The 13,472-nt window shown below is 43.5% G+C and overlaps 1 protein-coding gene across 1 annotated transcript in view; it reads right to left on the reverse strand.

Moving 5' to 3' along the window:
- RTTN (rotatin) overlaps positions 1 to 12,310 on the reverse strand; it is an 81,214-nt gene extending 68,904 nt beyond the window's left edge. The window contains exons 1-8 of the mRNA XM_054164128.1: positions 12,208 to 12,310; positions 10,722 to 10,909; positions 9,934 to 10,126; positions 9,136 to 9,225; positions 7,870 to 7,948; positions 5,424 to 5,538; positions 4,307 to 4,457; positions 2,042 to 2,207 (exon numbers count right to left, since the gene is read on the reverse strand). Coding sequence (XP_054020103.1) covers positions 2,042 to 2,207; positions 4,307 to 4,457; positions 5,424 to 5,538; positions 7,870 to 7,948; positions 9,136 to 9,225; positions 9,934 to 10,126; positions 10,722 to 10,909; positions 12,208 to 12,238 — 1,013 coding nt within the window. The 5' untranslated portion in view covers positions 12,239 to 12,310. The remainder of the gene's footprint in view (positions 1 to 2,041; positions 2,208 to 4,306; positions 4,458 to 5,423; positions 5,539 to 7,869; positions 7,949 to 9,135; positions 9,226 to 9,933; positions 10,127 to 10,721; positions 10,910 to 12,207) is intronic.
- Positions 12,311 to 13,472: the final 1,162 nt, after the last annotated feature.

Consider the following 13,472-nt stretch of genomic DNA (forward strand, 5'->3'; position numbering starts at 1 on the left):
TCCATCCCAGTCTTTCTCTGCTATCCACCAGCATTGCAGGAAGAGAAGGATTTTGGTTGACTGGCATTTTAAATGTCAGGACTGGTAGCATCACAAGTGAATGCCTACTGTTTTGGCAGTCATCTTCACCTGCACTTTGCAGTGTGTACTGGAAGAAATACACATGCAATGAACATGATATTGCCAGAGAAAAATCAGTTGATTTGAAATTGTGACGAAAAAAATCTATCAGCTCCTTGAAGCAAGACCACTTACTAAATCAAATTTCAACTGGACTGACTAGATTAAAATCATTTTAAGAAGCTAGCCACAAGAATCCCTAGAAGAAAAATCAAATATGCCTTATGTTTGAGATTCTAGGACTTCTTTGTCCACCGCAAACCAGAAAACATTGAGTTTTAGGATTTCTCTGTCCACTGCAAACCAGAAAATATTGCCTTGCCCAAGAAAGCTTTAAATGCAACCAGTAGATTACAAAATACATACATAGTTACTGTAGAATTATTTAAAATTCTGAGCTCTGTGTACAGTTCATCATTTTATCACTTTTTAACTGCTTTCCAAAAGAATCTAACTCTAATTCTTTCCAAAATAATCTAATTCTATTATTCTCACTAACTCTATGAATACAACTCAGAACACACAGTTTTATTTTTCTTAGCCTAAAGAACATTTAGTGATCTTGAATTGCTTTAAAAACCTGTATGACTTTTAAAGGGGCTTCTTTTCTTACTAAACAATCTGGAGAAACTGAATTGTGGCATGACTGTGTTTTGTCTCTGTGTAACAAAGAGGTCTAAAGAACAGCAACCACAAATTTCAAAGCCAACTGATTTTAAGATGTCAATAGAAGACTACAAGGAAAAGATTCCACCAATATGCAGTGGTTCTGACTGCACTTACCAGGGAATAAGGAAGGTGGAGTGTCAATCATAAAAACAATTCAGAAGAGGAAAGGTTTAAGTTTCCAGGCAGAATTTGAAACAGACAAAAACAGAAGAGTCTCAAGGTTTAAGAATAATGAAAAAGAAGAGTTACAGACAGAAAAGCAAAGAGCAAATCACTGCTACCACAATTATGCTGAAAAAGAGAAGTTTCACTAAAAGCAGCTCCTGCATATCAAAATCAGCCATGTCAGAGCAGCACTATGGTCACTTCCTTCTAGCCGGTTTTTGACTCAGCATCACACTTCTCTTTATGCTGTCTGCAGGGTAAATTATGGGTTTGTAAGAAAAGGGGTTCACAGGCAGTGCAGCACACAGGATGCAAGGAGATAGAAGTACACAGTAATACACAGCTCCTAATATGGCCTTCTAGACAGTGACCACTCTCTGTTTTTTAGATGTCTCATCTCCACCTTAAATGTGTGACCAGCATGAGGTATTTGATTCTGCCCCTCAGCTATGCCCTCATGAGACCCCAGCCAGAGTACTGTGCCCAGTTCTGGTGCCCCCATCATAAGAAGAGCATTGAACTGCTATCGTGGATCCACAGGAGGCCACACAGATGATCCAAGGGCTGGAGCACCTCTGTTATGAGGCCAGGCTGGGGTTGTCCAGCCTGGAGAAGAGAAGACTCTGGGGGGACCACAGAGAAGTCTTACAATACCTGAAGGTATTGTACAGGAAAGCTGGGGAGTGGCTTTTCATAAGGGCAATAGCATGAGAGGGAATGGATTGAAGCTTGAGGAAGGCAAATTGAGATGGAGATTAGGAAAAAATTCTTTAGAGTGAAGGTGGTGAGACACTGGAACAGGCTGCCTAGGGAGGTTGTGGATGCCCTCTTCCTGGAGGTGTTTAAGGCCAGGCTGGATGAGGCCTTGAGCAACCTGGGCTTGTGGAAGGTGTCCTTGTCCATGGCATAGTGGTTGAAACCAGATGATCTTTCAGGTCCCTTCCAACCCAAACCATTCCATGAATCTATGAATTTTCACAGCTGGCAAAACTCTCAGGTCATTGCACACACCACCAACGAGCTGATGACAAAATCTATATTAAGAAATTTTTAATTGAAGAGGAATTTATTTCCTTTTATTATTCACCTGGAAGATGCTGCATCCCAATCTTGACCATCTCCTCTAGGCCGCTGAACTGTCCGTCCAATCACTGATGGCCGAGGGCTGCTGCTTCCAGGTGATGGATTCTGAGAAGGAGGAGGACCTCTTCCTTCTTGACAGTAAGATACAGAGGAATTCTGGGAAGCTGTGGCTGTATGTAACAAAAATCACATATTTATGTAAAAAAATCCTGGTTTCCGTTCTATTTTATGTAATAAAATTCATGCATTGCCCATTTGTGGAATCCATGATTCCAAACAATACAATATAGTGAAGCAGTGATGCAAGTAGCTAAGGTAGGATATGGAGAACTGCCTGGAGTACTGCATCCACTTACGGTGCCCCCAGCATAAGGACAAAGAACTGCTGGAGCAGCTCCAGAGGCCACAAAGATGATCAGAGGGCTGCAGAACCTCCCCTATGGGGACAGACTGAGAGAGCTGGGGCTGTTCAGCCTGGAGAAGAGCAGGCTCTAGGGAGACCTTAGCGCTTCCTTCCAGTACCCATAAAGGGGCCTACAAAAAAGCTGGGGAGGGACTTTTAAACTTTTTACATGGGCTGGCAGTGGTAGGATGAGAGGGAATGAATTGAAGCTTGAGGAAGTACATTTAGGCTGAAGATTAGGAAGAAATTCTTTACAGTGAGGATGGTGAGACACAGGAACAGGTTGCCCAGGGAGGTTGTGGGTGCCTCCTCCCCAGAGATGTTGAGGACCAGGCTGGACGAGGCCTTGAGCAGCCTATTCTAGTGGAAGGTGGCGTTGCCCATGGCAAGGGGGTTGGAACTAAATGATCTATAAGGTCCTTTCCAACCCAAACCATTCTATGAATCTATGAACACCAAGTAAACATTGGTGAGTTAGGACAACCTACCACTGGCATGTAACAGAGTTTGGAATAAATTCCAAGGCAAAAGGAGTGAAAATTACAGATGAATCTTTAACGTTGAGTTATAAAAATACAAACATGGTGTCTGGCTAAGGCTGCTGGATTTGTTGATGCTGTAAGGGAATTAGCAAAGAAACAGCCAATAGAATTTATTAAGACACCAAATTGAGTGACAATCTTATGAAGAGAAGCAGCCTGCCAATTAAGAGAAACAAAGTTGATTAAAATTCAGCTGACAAAAGGAAACAGGAAGCCCATAACAACTAATCTGCATTATTAAATCTACAAAATCTAAGCAAGAAGAATGTTGTGAAACAGCCCTAATGATTGTAAGATCCAAATCAATGATTAAACTATTTTCAGCCCTCAGAATGAAATAAAGAAAATTAGCATAGCTCATGAAATTAGTAACCAAACTGTTAAGCACTAATAGCTTGAAAACATTTCTGGAGCTCTACCCATTTTCATTTTAGTTAAAAAGTACTCTTCTGCTGACATACAAACAATGGATGAGCCAACAGGGTGTGCTTGCAGCCCAGAAGGCAAATCCCAGCCTAGGCTGCATCAAAAGCAGCATGGCCAGAAGAGAGAGGGGATTCTGCCGCTTTACTCTGTTGAGACTTCGTCTGGAGCACTGTACCCAGCTCTGGAGTACCAGCACCAACACAGGAAAAGACATGGACCTGATGGAGTGGGTCCAGAGAAGGGCCACAAAAATAATCAGAGGGCTGGAGCACCTCTGCTACAAGGACAGGCTGAGGGAACTGGGGCTGTTCAGTCTGGAGAAGAGAAGACTCTGGGCAGACCTAACAGCAGCCTTCCAATACCTGATGGGACTACAAGAAGGCTGCAGAGGGACTGTTTCCAAAGACTTGCAGTGATATGATGAGGGACAATGGCTTCAAAGTAGAGAAAAGCAGATTTAGATTGGATGTTAGGAACAAGTTCTGCACCATGAGGCTCCTGGGACACTGCAACACATTGCCCAGGGAGGTAGTTGAGGCCCCATCAAGGTCAGGCTGGACAAGGCTCTGAGCAACCTGATCTAGTGGAGAATGTCCCTGCTGAGTGCAGCTGAGTTGGACTGGATGCCCTTTTGGAAGCCTCTTCCAATCCAAACCATTCTATGACACTGGGAAAAACTGATGAACAGGGAATCACAACAAACTGTAAGAATGAACCCAAAGCACTCCAAAAATATTTACTAAGATGAATAGTGGTGAACAGCATCATTTGGCAAAACAGTTCCACAAGATCACATTTGTTATAAAGTTGGAGGTTGGGAGGCTTTTTTTCAAATAATTTTGGAGCATCCTGCCTGTAGTAAAACCAGAACAGTAATTCAATATTGACCAATACTTACCTTGCTCTGTGGAACGAAAACTTGGATCTCTGTGGAAGTTGAGTCGTCTCCTCAAGAAAATGCACAGCTGCTGCAGGCATGCCACAGCCTGCAGAGCTAATCGATGCCTCCCATCTCCTCCAAAGGCCAGGGTCAGCAGAGACAAGAGGCTCTGCAAAGACAAACTCATCAACCCCACTGGCTGAATATGAATGCACCTTCACCAGCAACCATGCCAGCAAGAGCCTTGCACTAGATGCAGCCCACAAATGTTGAAAAATCACAGCAAAGCATTAATAGGCTTAGCTACTGATCTCTTACTGAGTGCAAGACTATCAATCCTAAAGGAAAAGCTGAGTTCTACAGTCTATTGCCAATAGTCACCACTTTAATTATGGGAGCCCATTAGGGAATGTGCCTATGACAGCAACACAGTTTTATCTTAGCCAGAAGAAACTTCACAACATACTGCATTACTGAAGTCATCAGAACCAGATCATGAGGGCCAACTCATTACGACCAACTCATCACAGACATAACAGTGACCTTCCAATACCCGAACGGGGCCTACAAGAAGGATGGAGACTGTTTACAAAGGCCTGTGGTGATAGGACAAGGGGCAATGCCTTCAAACTAGAGAAGAACACATTTAGACTGAATGTTAGGAACAAGTTCTTTACAATGAGAATGGTGGAACCCTGGAACAGGTTGCCCAGGGAGGTGGTTGGGGCACAATCCCTGGAGATATTCAAGGTTAGGCTCCATAAGGCTCTGAGCAGCCTGATCCAGTTGAGGATGCCCCTGCTTACTGTAGAGGGGGTGGGACTAGATGACCTTCAGAGCTCCCTCCCAACCCAGACCACTCTATGATTCTATTCTATGATCACAACCAACTCACGAGGACCAAGTCACCATGACCAAGTCACTTTCTAAACACAGTATCTAGCTAATGCACACTTTTCTGTAGACCTAGAGCTCACATAATAGCACTTTTCTTTAGCTCTTTGTGACTGTTTGAGGTCACACCACTGCACTCTTTATTTTAGAAATACATTTTATCAAGTACATCAATTCTTACTTAGCACAACTTACACCACAGCACAACCAAAACCTTCAACTTCATGCATATTAGTCTTGCCTGTACAATCTTTGGTCTTTGAAGGAAAATCTCAGCAGGAAAATCTTGCATAATCACATCCTGAAGAAGCTCACAGGTACTCCAAACTAAGCTTTGGTTATTGCTTCTCAAAGAGCTAAAGATTAAAAAAAAAAGGCAGTTCAGATTTAAATATGTAATAAAACCCCCAAAAAATCCAACAAATCTTAACAAGTAATCACAACACCGAAGAACCTCAAGGAAAAAAATAAATGCTGTAATACCATTTTTCAACTTGAATTATTCCTTAGCTGTGCTAGTTCTGCATACAATAAAGAACAACTGCAATTCGAGCTGTTAGCAAACCACAAGTACAATTCAGTTTCCAGGAAAAAGGAAATCACTTTATTGATTCTGAAATTGAAATTAAGATAAGAAAGACTGGAAGTTCCCTGTGAAGCTGGTGATTACCTCAGTGGGATCCAGGAAGTAATCTAACCCTCAGTGAAAAGGAAGTTTCTTTCATTACTCAGGTTCATATATAGCTTAAAAAACATTTGAATTACATATGTCAGATGTTCCATAAAGGAAGAAATCTAACAGATATTCTCTAACATTTCTTCTAACATACTCCTCTCCCAGGCAACCAGCACCAGAACAAGGGGACACAGTCTCAAGCTGCGCCAGGGGAAGTTTAGGCTCGAGGTGAGGAGAAAGTTCTTCACTGAGAGAGTCATTCGTCATTGGAATGTGCTGCCCAGGGAGGTGGTGGAGTCACCATCCCTGGAGGTGTTCAAGAGGAGATTGGACACGGCACTTGGTGCCATGGTCTAGTCATGAGGTCTGTGATGACAGGTTGGACTCGATGATCCTCGAGGTCTCTTCCAACCTTAGTGATACTGTGATAACATGCGTATTAGTAAATTTGTTCATGATAAACTTCTGCTTATGAGCACACCTCTCAAAGGTATGTCAAGTAAATATTAACACTCAAAGTTGCATGGACATATATATAGTTTGCTTCTTTCACATACTGCTGTGTTGAATAACCTTCCTAGAATGAACAAGCAGTTGATTTGTCAGTGAATGATGACATCTGTACTGAAAAAAATAATCTGTCATATACATAAAGAAATGAAAAATGAAAGTAATAAGGATTCTAACTGTAGTTTTAATTTCAAAATACTGTTGCTGTAGGTGTTTTAACTTGGATCTCTTTGGTTTTGAAAGATAAAGAGATCAAAATCCAATTTTCTATTACTATTGGCCAAAAAAAATTTTAGTCATGAGGTCTGTGGTGACAGGTTGGACTTGATGATCTTTGAGGTCTCTTCCAACCTTGGTGATTCAGTGATTCTGTAATAAGAATGGTTTCAGTGTTCCACTTCACTTCTCTCTTTTTTTTTTATTTTTACTCACTAAATTGTTAAGCACTAACAGCTTGAAAACATTTCTGGAACTCTACCCACTTCTACTTGTAAAAAAAAATATATAAATGTAAAATTAATTGTAAAAAATTAAAAGCTGGTTTAAAATCAAACATTTCTAGTTTTAAAGATCTGGGTTCTTTTTCTCTATTCAGACATAAAGGAAATTAAACATTGAATAGATTTTCCAGTTTCAGAGATCTTCAAAAAGATCTTCAAAAAGATCTTCAAAAAGAAGATCTTTTGACTGAAACAATAAAACAGACAAACAAACCTGTACAATTAAACTTATAGTTGGAGTAGATTTGTTAAATAGTCCAATCCATGGCACTGCATTGCTAGCTATACTAGAAATCTGTCGCAGCTCTGTGTCAGCTCATGATGAGTCCCAACGCAGAACTTTTCCTTGAGTTGCTTTCGTAAATGAAAGCTTGAGGAGGGGAAGAAATACTTTACAGTGAGAGTGGTGAGACACTGGAACAGGTGGCCCAGGGAGGTCATGGACCATCCCTGGAGGTGTTCAAAGCCAGGTGGGATGAGGCCTTGAGCAATCTGGGCTAGTGGAAGGTGTTCCAACCAATGTCAGGGGGTTGGAACTAGGCGATCTTTAAGGTCACTTCCAGCCTAAAACATTCTATGAATCTATAAATCTGAACTTGTTGGCTTAAACCTAGTGAGCTACCACTAAAAGTATGGATTTCTCTGCCAAGTGACCTTGGGAACAAAAAAAGTATTTTATTCCAGCTAGTTCTAAAATTCACTGAAGGAAATCTTTGATCCAGTTGAGAAATTCAGAAGACAGACTGTGGTGTCGTGAACAAAAAAGAAAATGGACTCTGAAGTAAACACAAAGGATGGAGAGTGACAGTAACAGAAACCTGCCTTGTTATAACCCACTGTATATCTGCTTCAGTGCAGCTTTTACAACCATTTATCCAAAAATACCTCATTAGGCTATTCACAGGAGCACTCTAATGACAGAGAAGGGCAGAAATTTAGAACCACTCTTAGGTAAGATAAATAAAAGCGATGAGATCACTGTAATGTTTCTATTCCTGTACCTTTCATTTGAGGCAAGAACATGTCTGTCTGTTGAAGTCAGAGTTAGCCAAGGAAATACAGAAAACTTCAAGCATTTCACTGCAAAAGAAAAAAAGCAGCTATTTGAATAAGTTTTGTAAAAGTTTTTCACTGGATATTTCCCTACCAAAGCTAAAACTTTCTGAATTCTGCACCATCTGAAATAGAAATACCTTTTGTTAAATACAGACTCAAGTCCTTCTAATGTGCTTTCAGCAATACAGAAGAAGTACTAAGGTCACCACTGATCAAAATTAAATACATAGCAAACAGAAAACACCCTTACTGCAACAGTACTAAATACCCCACACCAGGTACCAGTCATCCTGCTGGAAAGCAGCTCCATGGAGAAAAACCTTGGAGTCCTAGTGGAACCATGGGACAGCAATGTGCCCTTGTGGATGGGAGGGCAAATGGGATCCTGGGCTGCATCAAGAGAAGTGTGTCCAACAGGTCTAGGGAAATTCTCCTCCCACTCTACTCTGCCCTGCTGAGATCACACCTGCAATGCTGTACCCAGTTTGGGGCTCCCCAGTTCAAGAGACACAGGGATCTGCTGGAGAGAGTTCAACAGAGAACTATAATGATGATGAAGGGAATGGAACATCTCTGTTGTGAAGAAAGACTGAGAGACCTTGGACTGTTCAGTCTGCAGAAGAGAAGGCTGAGAGGGGATCTGATCAATGTCTCTAAATATCTGAGGGGTGGGTGTCAGGGTGAAGGTGCCAGGCTCTTTGTGGTGGTTCCCAGTGATAGGACAAGGAACAATAGGGATAAACTGGAACATACAAGGTTTCACTTCAACACAATGAGAAACTTCTTTTCTGTGAGGGTGACGGAGCCCTGGAGCAGGCTGCCTAGAGAGGTTGTGGATGCCTCCTCCCTGGAGGTGTTCAAGACCAGGCTGGATGAGGCCTTGAGCAACCAAGTATAGTTGAGAAGCATCCCTGCCCATGGCGAGGAGGTTGGAGCAGATGATCTCTAAGGTTCCTTCCAACCTAGGCCATTCTATGATTCTATGATATGCTATTAAAAATGACAAGACATTTTAATATGTTTCACACATTCCAAAGAGTTATACTAACTTTATTATGAAAGAGAAAGATCCATTCAGCTGAACACCATGTTTATTAGCCTTGTAATTGCAGTTTCTGTGACACTAGATTTCAGAGAACAACAGTAGGACAAAGAACACCCAATAAGCACTTTCTGGAGTTAAAACATTCTTATTTTATAACTGTACATACCAACAGTCCGTTTGGGAGGTGCTTCTAACTGTGGCAGATGACTTCTACCTTGATAAAAATAGCCAGTGAGTAACTCCTCTTGAGGCAGAACTGAAACACATAAAGAGGAAGATGAAAAAATGTCCCCTGAAACAAAACAAAACCAAAACAAACAGCTGAAAGCAAAAATTTATTCTCATGACTTTCTTGAGCTGCTGCCCTTTTGCCATTGAGTTCAAACCAATTTAAAGTAGTCTCAGATGATCAGGAAAATGGAGTGGAAAAAAAAAAGAAGGGTGTGTTGATGTCAAGTTTTTGTAATCATATACTGCAACTCTAAAAGCAACAGCAAAGGAACTACCAGAAATGTGTCGCCTGATGGAGAACTGGCAGCAACCTCTAACCTACCTATCCAGCAACTATATTAATGTCTTTAATTAACTGCTTGCAACCTTTCTCTACCAAAACTGCTATCTTCTCAGGTCAGCACCTCATTAAGGTCCCTTCCAACCCAAAACACTCTCTGAATGTATGGATCGTGGTCTTCTTACATTATAGGAAACACTGCTAAACGCACTGAAGAGATGGCCACAGAAGGGCTGGTTACAAACAGGACAATTTCTTGAGCAGAGAATTGCCTTGCAGAAATGGCACTAACTGATTTAAACAGGATCACAGCAGGTTGAGCATGAGCTTCACTGATCTCTCGGGAAGAACTCACCTTCTGTGGTTGAGAACATTCCCATTTCATAGCCTAGAAGCTTTTCATTTACTTGACTATCATTTTAAAAGAATCACACTTTAAATTACGTTATTTACCTGGCTGATCTACTGAAGGCTGAGTTTGATAAACTACTGACAGAGAACTGGAAGGAAGCCCAGAAGGAAGGTAGAACAGTCCATCCACAATCCCATCGATGATGGCCTGCAAGTTTGGATCCACATTGGGGCGAAGCTGAGAGAAAAATTCCACTGCACCAATTCCAATCATTGTCTGGGCAGCAGGCGGATGCTACAGCAGGAATGAAGAACTGACAAAGTTAGCCTGAAGAATCTCCAGGTCTCTTGTGGGTAAGGGGCACAAGGGAAGGAAAGGAAAAACATTTTAATCAGAGCTTAGTTATATTTTGTCTGTCTTTCTTTTATCCATCCATCAATCAGCACCAAGGACAGGATTTTTTTTCACTGTATGGCTGCTGTTTAGCAATTAAAACCTGAAGAACTGGAGATAGCTGAAATTTCTTCAGTGTTTTCTCAACATTTTTTGAATTGAGTTGCACTGTTGTTCAAATCTTCACTTTCCAGGAACAGTACAAACATTTAGCTGCAAATCATGCCTCAAAGAAGAAATAAAACACTGAACAAGAAACTGAAGCAGAAGAAACTGAAGTAGAAACTACAGATAATAATTCTCTTTCTTTCAGCTATCCCTGTGACCCAATTCAAGGCACTGAAATTATGTTAATTTCTCTCTACACGCTATGGTTTTATTACTCTTGTCTTTGTAAAACACTCCAAAAACTCATTACTTGCTGCTACAAACCATTATCCATTAGCATTAGCATTCCGAACACATACAAATATAAATAAATGTTAGGATGCCACACCTTGATCAAACTGTTCACAAAATTTAGCACTTCCTCTTTTATTGGTACAACTGGAAAATTGAACCACTCCAGAAGACTGCAGAAAAGCATTTTTTCATGGACCAGATCAGCATATGAAATCAAGTCGTGCTCTAATTTAAACAGAATAGTCTTCAGAGACCTTTCTCTTATTTCTGCCAGTTCATGACCTGCCAAAACAAAACCAAAAATCAAACCATAACATTTTCTGACACAGTTTATTTCTCATTTGGACAAAGAGAACATTGTCAAAGATCCAGGAAAAGAGCTGGCTTTTATGCTCTTGGTATTTTGCTCACCAGGAAGAAAAACCTGATTGCTCTTCCCATAATTAAACATGTTTGCATAGCGTAAAGTGGTAAAATATCACACTGACCTAATCTGGTGTCAAATAAGTGGCCTTTTTCTTCAACTGCACAACTTATTTCTGAAAACTTTTGTCAGAATATATACAGAAATATATCTATATATCTATAAATATGTGGCTGAGGGAGCTGGGGTAGTTCAGCCTAGAGAAGACTCTAGGTAGACCTTAGAGCTGCCTTCCAATACCTGAAAGGAACCTGCAGAGGCTGGACAAGGACTTTACAAAAGGGTGTCTAGCAATAGGACAAGGGGGAATGGTCTGAAGCTGAGGGACAGTAGGATCTGAGGGACTGGATCTGAAAAAGAACTGAAGAGACAGGGAGGTGGTGGAGTCACCATCACTGCAGGTGTTTAGGAAGAGACTGGATGGAGTGCTTGGTGCCATGGTGTTGGATGATAGGTTGGACTCGATGATCTCAAAGGTCTTTTCCAATCTGGTTATTTCTAGTCTATCTGCATGAACAGAGCCGTGAATTATGAAACTAGACCTTGTCTCCTTAGTTGCATACTCCAAAATGTGTATATCATGTATGATTACTTGCAAAGTCATGTCTAAAAGACTCTGGAACAGGTTGCCTAGAAAGGCTGTGGATGCCTCCTCCCTGAGAGTGTTCAAGGCCAGGTTAGATGAGGCCTTGAGCAACCTAGTTGAGAGGCATCCCTGCCTACGGCGGGAAGGTAGGAGTAGATGATCTCTGAGGTCCCTTCCAGCCTGAGCCATTCTGTGAAAAATTACCTTGACAGAAGGGGAAAACATTGGGCACTTCCTAGGAAAGCATCACCGTGTGCCACTCCATGTCTGCGGCAGAGAAAGAGTGGAAAAGCAGAAGGCAGAAAGCTGGCGAGCGCCCGGGGTGCGCGTACTGTATAGAAGCGGGGGCCGGGCAGCCGCAGCCGCGCTCTGCGAGCGCAAAGGAAGAAGCCCTCAGCTCCCTCCCTCCCCTGCTAGCAGCCGAGCTCGCACACACAACTGCCGGGCCCGTCTGGCAAGTAAAGCCCCTGCAGGTAGGGGACAGACCCCTCGACGTCCCCACCGCGCACACAGCCCCGCGGAGGGATCGGGACGGCCGCGGCGCCCCGGGAAGGAGAGGAGAGCGCTTACCCAGCTTCCTGACGAGCGCTGACAACTCCATCGCGCCTCTTTCCCCGCCGGCATTCAACCGCCGCGCCGGTTCCGCCGCCAACCCGCCCCGCCCGGCCACCGGCGGCCGCGGTGCACCCTGGACAGCGTAGTCCGCTCGCCTCGGCCTGCGGCGGCCTTTGCCTGTGCGCTGGGAGCGCCGGCAGCTGACACGGAACAAGAGAGGCAAACTACAGTCCCCATGGAGCCTCGCGCCGGGCTCGCCCGCCCCGCTACGGCACCGTCGGGTCAGGGCGGCGCGGAGCGGCCGGGAGGGGTGTGCAGTCCAGGGGCCGGGGCGGGAGCGCGGCCGGGCGCGAATCGCAGCCCGGGGTGGCAGCCATCAGTCACAGCGCGGGTGGAAGTTCTGCGCGTTCTCAGACCCATGGCTCAGAATGCCGTAGCTGGGTCCTGCAGCGTGGGGCCTGAGGGCTCCTCAGCAGCAGACAATCACTGGGCTGAAGGGAAGGGATGCTGTCCAGAGGGACCTGGACGAGCCTGAGGGGCGGGCCCAGAGAAGCAGCCCTGAGGAGTTGATGGATGAAAAAGTGGACATGAGCCAACAATGGATGCTTGCAGCCCAGAAGGCTAACTGTATCATGGCCCCTTCAAAAGTGTGGCCAGCTGTCCACAACGGAGAACAGAATCGATACGAACAACCAATATGATCTAATATTGTTCGTTTATTAAAGGAACTTCTACAGCTTATATAGACTCAGAAAGCATCATTGGCTTAGCTTCATTGGTTCCCCACGAGTGACCCCACATCGTACTATTATAGATCATTGGTTAAACTACTAATAACTTGTGAGGTTGTTGATGCACGGGTGCATCCTGTTACTCCCAGATAACTCTCTCTGTTTATAGCTACCAGTACCTTGCTTTAGTTACAGTGCTGCAGGCACAGCATTGTTTTGCTAAACTGCTAGCTACTGCTACACTTATGCTAAGCATGGCCTACCACCATGTCAAGCTCTAAGCTTATATCGCCAGATTGCTCACACCGCTTATTGCTATGATTGCCACAACCAGCAGGTCAGGGACGCTCTGGTGAGACTGCACTTGCAGTGCTGGGTCCAGCTCTGGACAGGGTCCAGCACAGGGAAGACATGGGCTTGGTGGAACAGGTCCAGAGGAAAGCACCAAAATAACTGGAGCAGTGGAACACTTCACTGTGAAGAAAAGCTGAGAAAGCTGAGGTTTTCCAGCCTGGAGAAGAGAAGGCTACAAGGAGACCTTATAGGAGC

This window comes from Dryobates pubescens, chromosome 9 (assembly GCF_014839835.1).
Source record: "Dryobates pubescens isolate bDryPub1 chromosome 9, bDryPub1.pri, whole genome shotgun sequence".
Lineage (NCBI taxonomy): Eukaryota > Metazoa > Chordata > Aves > Piciformes > Picidae > Dryobates > Dryobates pubescens.